An 8684-nucleotide genomic window follows, 5' to 3' on the forward strand; every position below is an offset into this window, starting at 1 on the left:
GATATTTATCACCTTGTCATATAAATAGATAGTGAAATGTCCCCTAGCCCCTTAACAATCCTTGAGCCAGACAAGTAAGAAGTTTTAATCTGGCCTAAAAATGTTCTTTTGGAAAAATACCTAGAATTTTTCCTATTATTAAATAAAGAATTGGCTTTTACTTTGTAAGAATGTTTTGTTGATCTTCATCTCATAGACATTGAGAAACTTTCAAGTTATTAAGCATAAAAGATTTTAAATAGCCAACCTAAAAGCAGAAAATCTGTAAAATAAAAATTCAAGATCCTTAATTATCTCAATTAAACTTATCTAATTAAACTTAAATTTCCATTCAAAACTGATTGTTCTAGTAAACCCGTTGTAACAAAAATAATTTTAAACAAAAAGGGACTATTTTGGACATTTTTTACCCTGCTCTCCTTCTTGAGAAGTTGTTTATGAAGGAGAATGCAAATGTACCTTTAATGTGTTTTGCTAAAGAGTATAAGGTTAGCATCCTACCCATTTTCTTATTTTCTTAAATGCCCTTACTATTTCTTCAAACAATGGGGGCTATTTTGTCGTTTAACCTAGAAAATCATAACACAACATACCCAATGTAATTTCACAAGTGGGATCTGGGGAAGGTGGTGTGTAGACAATCTTATCCCTACCTTATAAAGATAGAGAGATTTTTGATAGATCCTCTGGACTCCAATAATGATAAGGTAAAAATAATCGTAGTAAATATTAATAATGCAATTAAAAGTCAAAATTTATCTTAGCGGCGTTTAAGCAAGGCATGAGAAATAAGATTTAAGAATGGTTAAGCCATCCAATGTTGTCAATATAAGGATTAATATTGAAATGGATAATGTGCTAAATCATACTTGGTGTATTTCAGATGGAATTTATAAAAGGCATGTCTATTTTTATGGAATAATTTAATTATAGCTCTAAAGTGTATTAGGAAACACAATATTATGTGAGTTATAATGCATGCACTATGAATTTAGTTTTGCATACAATTGTCAATATTACTTAAGGAAAAACTTGAAAGTAACAATAGAAGTGATAAATATGTTGTCGGAAAAGGGAAGTAATTAGTTCAACAACTTCAATTAAGTCAGTTAAGGTAAAAAGGTAACAATAAATATGACCAATTAGAGGTGTAAAATCGTCTTATTATAATGTTTTAATTATAAAATTGGAATTGTCGAAATTTACTTCTTGAATTACATTTGGAGAAAGTATGTGTATATGTAATATAAAACTAGTTATTTGATATGTTTCCTTTTCTTTCATAGTGTAGAATCAACATTATGTAAAAGAAATACATTAGTTCGGGGAAGAGTCGCAACCCAAGTGGATGGTATAATGTAGACAACACACCCCAATGCAAGCATTAATGACTGCTTCCGTGGTTCAAAACCATTGCTTTAAGGCTCCCCTTCTGAATAAACATTATATTATATATGTAAATAAAAGGAATTTTGTTATTTTTCATTTTAGCATTATTAATTTACAATTAGTGAAATAAACAAGAAGTTAATTTTTCTTGGGATTCTGGGTAACCTCATAATAAATTCTCGATAATCTCATAATAAATTATGGGTAACCTCGTAATAAATTCTTGGTATCCCCGTGTAATGATTTAACCAGGCAAACATTGCATTTGATTCTTTTAGACCAAGAATCATGGCTTCTAGCGAAAATTATGAATTCGGAAGTAGCAGCAATTTGAGAATTTCGTTGTTGGAGAAACGAGAAGTGGGAGTGACGAAAGCCCTAGATCGAATTAGTAAGTTGCCAGACTCACTTCTTGTTCGAATTCTCTCCGTTTTGCCGACACAGGAGGCATTCACAACCTCTATTCTCTCAAAGAGGTGGCGCTATGTTTGGCCTTATGTTGATAGCTTCAATTTCACTCGTAAAAATTATCTGAAAACAAAAGACTTTGTATCCTTTGTAGACTATGTATTAGCTCGTTCCCTTTCTTCCAAAATAAAAAGATTAGATATTGACTGCAGCTACCTGCATCCATACAAATCACATGTTAGCAGATGGCTTAGTATTGCTGTTGAAAAAAATGTGGAAGATTTTGTATACCGCTCAAGTTCCAATAGTAATGGTTGCACATTGCCTCAATCTTTCTACTACTGCTCATGTTGGTAACATTACATTTGACATTTTATTGCTTTGATTATGGAGCGGTCATTAAGTGGAAGTCTCTAAAGAATATAAAGTTGGAGTATGTGGTGTTATCCGATGACGACTTTGTGAAGTTATTGTCTGGTTGTCCTGCTTTAGAAACTATGGAAGTTGATATGGTTGGGGGCTTTAGTCGCTTGGAAATTAGTTCCTTAAAAATGAAGAGACTAAATTTGAAAGGCTTGTTGTATTTTAGTATTGGGAATGATCACTTCTTGGAAATTCATGCTCCATATCTTCATAATTTTGAGATTTCAGGATTTCATCAGGAATGTAGTCTGGTAGACGTGTCTTTGTGGTGAATGCAAAGCTTACGTTCTACACTAGATGTACCAAAGATGTACATGCTCTTCTTGAAGAAGATATTGATGATGAGGAAGATAGTTGTAAGGATTCCCATCAAGTTTTTGGGACCCTCGTCCAAGATTATCTACAAAAGTTGAGTTGTGCAATTGAGCTTACAATAGGAACTTGGTTTATAGAGGTTTGTTTCTAACTTTTAAGTCCGTGTTTTCCCTCATTGATAATTAGATAGTGGCGTTTCTTAATATTTTTTTTTACAATTGAGAATAAATTTCACAAAAGCAACAAGATCAATTACATAAACTTGTGGGCCTTTTTGCAATCTGTTTGTCAACTTTTTGAAGTCAATTATTTCTTTGAGAAACCATTTATTTTTTATTACATTTATGTAGCTTAAAATATTTAAATGGTGTTGGTGAAATTACAATTGAAAACTTTCCACAGTCCATAGTAATCTCCTTGACTTGTCCCCTCCGAGATACAATAACCCAATCACAATGTATAACTCAATAAACGGTGGAGAAGAGTTGAGTTTAAAGCTCCATCGAAAGAACACCTTCCTTCAACTAAATAAAACTATCTTTTCTACTAACTTTTATGCACTCTATATTTTTCTTATTGTACACAATATAATGTAAGATTACCACTATTTATAAGTAAGAAATTCTTCGTTTGTAATGAATAGGAAGAATATGGGATAGTAAATTGGGTAGATAAATGACTTGGAGATTACATAAGTCATTAGGCATAAAGAGGTAGAATAACAGGTGAATAATGAGTTATTGTGTTATAGGAGCTACCAATAGAAAGTAATTGTCAATTAGTTATTCCGGATGAGCTCTAACATTTACGGATGAGAAATGCAACACATATGAGACTATTCATATTGCATAATGCTAATGTTAAAATGCCACGTAATCTAACAATCCCCTACTCATTTTAATAGTAGATAAGAGAGTATATCAGTTGAAGGTAGACTATTATGCATAGTGAAAGTGTGCTCTGTATTGAACCTTTACTCAGTAAAACAATAATTTTTACTCCAGAGTCATAGTTGTCTCGGACTTGAACTGTGATTGCTTAAGGGGATATGAAATATCTCTGCTTACACATAATAATCAAGGTGTTTGAGCTTTAATATCCAACACATTACGTTCTTGTGTTATCCCAATATTCATTAAGTATTTTTGAGAATAAACTCAATTCTCATAGGACACCCTATTTTCCCACTCAATAGGTGAAATCTGTCGAGAGTGTTGCAGTACGTTTAACATCCCATTCATACAAGCTACATATTTTCATTAAGATTTTTTAGACTCAACCTTCATAAATCATTACAGGAAAAATGCACTCAAATCTTGGCCTCTTGCCTCCTCTTCTATGTGGATTTGTATTATCAACATCTCAAGTGAGGTTTTCTTTTGTATGTGGCACCTGTTTTTATAAATTCCTTCCAAGAAGGTGGAAACTTATATAATATGCCACAAACAATAAGATTCTCTCTAATTTTTATCTCCTTGGATCTGATCTCTCCCACAATCATTATAAAGTCTTGAGCTTAATCTACCACTGATATTTTGTCCACCATTTGGAAATGAAAAAACCTAGTAGCATCATTTCTTTTGGCTCCATCCTAGTCGGTATAATACTTACTCTACAATACTTTCAAAATTTTGTTTGCATTAGAGCAAGTTATATCATAATAATTATAAAATTACTAGATAGACAATTAAGAAGATAATATCGACACTTGTAGGAATCATTATCATACTTTTCCACTTTCTCTTGAAAAGAAATAAGTTCATCATCATTCATGAAGGTACAATCTTCTTTATTAGGATTCTTCTCAACTAACACATAAGAAATATTGAGAATACTTATGTAAAATGTACTTACCATTCCTTCTCTTGAAATGAGTACCATTGAACTGAAATGGATGGTAAGATCTCCCATCTTGACATCCACGAATTCTTAAACTGTTGTCATTGAGTCTCCTTAAAACTGTTGGTGAAGTTACAATTACAATTGAAAATAAAAATGAAGAAAATAAAATTCAAGTCCACAGCAACAAAGTTTTTTAGCACTCCAGTAGTAATATTCTTGACGTGTCCCCTCCACGATAAAATAACTTAACCACAATGTGTAACTCAATAAACTTTGGATAAGTGTTTAGTCTAAAGCTCTACCAAAAAACATCTTTCTTCAACTAAATAAAACCCAAGTTGCCCAGACTCTCCGAAAATGATGCCGCACCAATGTCGGATCCTTCAAAGATACACTATTTTTGGAGGATCCAACACGCACCCGTCGACATTTTGAAAGAGTCCGAGCAACATAGACTAAAACTCTCTTTTCTGCTAACTTTTACTCGCTCTGTATTTTTCTTGTTGTACACAATATAATGTAAGACCACCACTATTTATAGGTGAGGAATTCTTCTTTGTAATGAATAGGAAGAATATGGGGTAGAAAATTGGGTAGATGAATGTCTTAGAGGTTACATAAGTTACTAGGCATAAAGAGGTAGAATAAGGAGTTATATATACGTTATAGGTGTTACCAATAGAAGTAATTGTCAATTAGTTACTCCAAATGAGATCTAACATAAAAGGGATGAAAAATGCAGTACATATGAAACTCTTTATATTACATAATAGTAATGTTAAAATGCCACATAATCTAACAGATGGTTTTGTTTTTTGGATAAATATATAAGCAGGGTGGTGTAAACAATGTTTTATGGTTTGGATTTTCAGAACACTGCCTCTCTTCGGTGGAGTAATTTATTTTTGTTGATGTTGCTTTCTCCGTTCCTTACTAGTTACATTGGGATTACTGCTGCAGGTCATGTGCATGTTGCAACTCGAAGGAGTACAGATTCCCGAAATGAAATGCAAATATCTAATGCTAGAGGAGTTGGATCTGGATAAGCTTAATTTGTTTGGGGTAGCTGGCCTTTTGCGAGCCTTGCCGCATGTGGAGACACTCAACATAGACTTTACTACAGTTGAGGTAACTTCCTCTCTTCTTTTGGCATCTGTTCATTTTATGACGTTTTAACAACATTACCCTAAGAAAAGGCCTGAAATGGTCCCATATCTCTGGGACTGTACTTAAAATGGTCCCTTATATGTATACATTAGAGCACAAATAGTCCTTCCAATTTATAAGAATGGAGCACTTCCAGTGTTCTCTATGATGGTAGTTGGTCACATGTGTGTTACGAAGATATCCGTTGTCCTTGAAGAACATACCTCTTCTATTCCCTGCTTCTCTTTTCATTTATCTGGATCAACTAATAAGGACTAATACTATGCAATGAGTTGATATTGAATAAATAGTTTTGTTTTCATCAAACCGCATTCTTGATGGACCTAAAGATTGCTTTAAAGTCTTGTTGATCTTGATCTCATGGACACTGATAAATCCTTCAAGCCATGGCACCCTACCCATTGTTTATATTTCATAAATGCCCTTACTATTTCTTCAAATAACGGGGGCAAATAATTCTTCTCCACTGTTCCGTGGAAACCATTTCCCCCGCTGAAGTTAGCCTGCCCCAAGAATATAAATCTGCCGTGAGGATAATGCTTTTGGTCAGCAAAAATATTTATGTTCAACTTGGTAATGCTTTGAGGTGCAAACCAAGAGTTTGAGGTCCAAATCAAACTATCATGCTTTTGGGGTTGTCTATATATGCTTTTACGAAAAGATATGCGACACAACCAACAATTTGAATACGTAGATCAATGGAAGTCTAAGAAATTCCTTGCAATAGAAATATGTTATGACTTGATAGAGGAATCGCCTAGCAGTCTATGAGAGGAAGTGTTCATCGGACAAATAAATGAAAGAACCAGTCGCCACGAAGCGAAATGGGAAGATGAGATGGCTATGTGTAAAGGATAGAATGGACTGTCTTGCAGAGGAAGAGGAATTACTTGGTAGTTAGACTTTTTTGTGGAGAAAACCAAAAGGTTTCTTAGAGTTAACCTTCTATAATAGGTTCGAAAAACTCATTTTTCATTATCAGTGAGCAACTTCTCTTTTGTCACTGTAAAGGGACACTTAATACTTCAATACGGTCAGTTTTGTTGCTTTCTTCGTGGCAAATGAGCCCCGGAACGAAAAGGATTGTTGTGCTTTTAATCTCTGCTTGGGCTACCTATAGTCCTATACCATGAATGTTTATCATAGGAACAACCATTTAAATGATTTCCCAAGTGGAAAGTACCGATTTCAATATTTTCTCGTTTCTATCAGAACTTTCTACTCTGTGAAATCATTTTTGTCAGTTTTCTGCAATTATATTAGGCTCATGTGCATTTTATCCTGATTGTATTCTGTCTCCAGTTTATGGGTAACCGCTGCCAATCTGAGTTAAGATATTTGGCCAAAGGAGAATCCATTGATTTGCAGAATTGGATATCAAGCTTCGAGTTTCCCAACCTCAAGAATGTTAAGATTGTCATCCCCTTAAGGACATACTTGAATGATCATACGAATTGGGGCTTGGACAAGCTTTACAGACTTTCAGAATTTTTGACAAATGCAAAGGTTTTGAAGAAGTTCATCATCATATCAAAGAGAATAAAGTCGGAGAGCAGTTGCGGGTCCAAATATTTGTTTCAACTTGCTGATAAACTGATATGTTGCCCAAGATCCTCTACCAATTCTATAATTATGTTTTTTCAGGAGTGAGCTTTCTATGATTAGATTGCAAGTAGAGATTTCTGTTCAGTTTACCAGAAATGTTAGCATAATTAGGCTTTTTGATTACTGTTGATGAAAAGCTTGAACTTGCCTATGCAAGTAATAACTATTTGTTCCTGTTATCTTACGATTATGACATGCCAAATGTTATGGTTGTTTGGATTATCGTGAAGCTTTTTATCGTGTTGCCTTATTGATGTTGTATACATGTTTTGGAGTTTCTTCATTGGCTTTTCCCCCTGAAATCTGTGAAGATGGGCAGATCTACAAGCTACACTCTTCTCTGATAATTAGGTCATGAAATGTTACCTTTGTCCATATGACATTAAAGTATTATGATGATTACCTTTTTGGCATTTCTTGGAAAGTATAGATTTGTACTGTTTGTTTATCTCAAGTGATATGTAGTTTTTTTTTTTTTTAAGAAAAAATTAAGCCATCACCTTAACCGTGTGTGTGTGTGGAGGGGGAGGGGGGGTTAGACTTGATCCCTACCATGTCTATAACATCCAAAAAGTTACAAAAGCAGAGGGGGACATGGACCTAACCTCAGAGAACGAGGATGAACTAAAGAATCTACAGAAAGACTAAGATGACATAGACTTTCATACTATAAAATACAACGGTTCAACTAACAAAACAATTATATCTTCTCTTTATGCTAGGAAGTTGCCACTTATCTAGTAGAAATAGTACCTTCACCACTTTAGGAAATTGATGAAAAGAATAATAGAAGGTACCACTTCCACTTTAGGACGCCTGTTTAGCAAAGAAGTCAGCTATTTGGTTGGCTTCTCTATAGCAGTGGGAAATATTTACTTTTGCCCCATTCATGGCCTGATTAGGGACTTACACTATTTGGATTTAACCGAAAAACAAAATCAAATCAAAACGATTTCTAAATTGGATTAGTTTTTTGGTTTGGATTAATAGTTTACTTTGTTTAGTTTTGGATTTAAAAAATAAAACCGAAAAACAAAAAAATGAATTTATATATATATATATATATATATAGAAGTAATAATATTGAATCTCTTAAATATACCTTCTAATATAAATCACAAGTAAAACGTAAACCACAATACTTAAGAGTATATCAATTATAGATGTCCAAACATAAAATATAAATTAAATCATAATGAAAGACAATAACACACTCTCTCTTTATATATTTTATGTTTGGGCATCTATAATTAATATACTCTTAAGTATTGTGTTTTATGTTTGGACATCTATAATTGATATACTATTAAGCATTGTGTTTTACGTTTTACTTGTGATTTATATTAGAAGGTCTATTTAAAAGATTCAATATTATTACTTCTCCTATATATATATATAGGAGAAGTAATAATATTGAATCTTTTAAATAGACCTTCTAATATATATATATATATATATATATTCAAAATTGCAAATATAACTTTGATTATGTTTATAATTATTGCATAACCAAATAACCAAACTGAAAAGAGAAA

At 33.0% G+C, this 8684-nt stretch overlaps 1 protein-coding gene across 1 annotated transcript; it reads left to right on the forward strand.

Moving 5' to 3' along the window:
• Positions 1-1518: 1518 nt before the first annotated feature.
• On the forward strand, positions 1519-7032 carry LOC125809267 (putative F-box/LRR-repeat protein At5g02930). Its single transcript, XM_049488932.1, is given in 4 exon segments — positions 1519-2144; positions 2147-2674; positions 5338-5505; positions 6847-7032. Coding segments are annotated over 2 exon segments (813 nt in total). The 5' UTR covers positions 1519-1677; the 3' UTR covers positions 2493-2674; positions 5338-5505; positions 6847-7032.
• The last annotated feature ends 1652 nt before the right edge of the window (positions 7033-8684 follow it).

Source organism: Solanum verrucosum, unplaced genomic scaffold (assembly GCF_900185275.1).
Source record: "Solanum verrucosum unplaced genomic scaffold, falcon-dt-bn FXZP01000062.1, whole genome shotgun sequence".
Classification (NCBI taxonomy): Eukaryota; Viridiplantae; Streptophyta; class Magnoliopsida; order Solanales; family Solanaceae; genus Solanum; species Solanum verrucosum.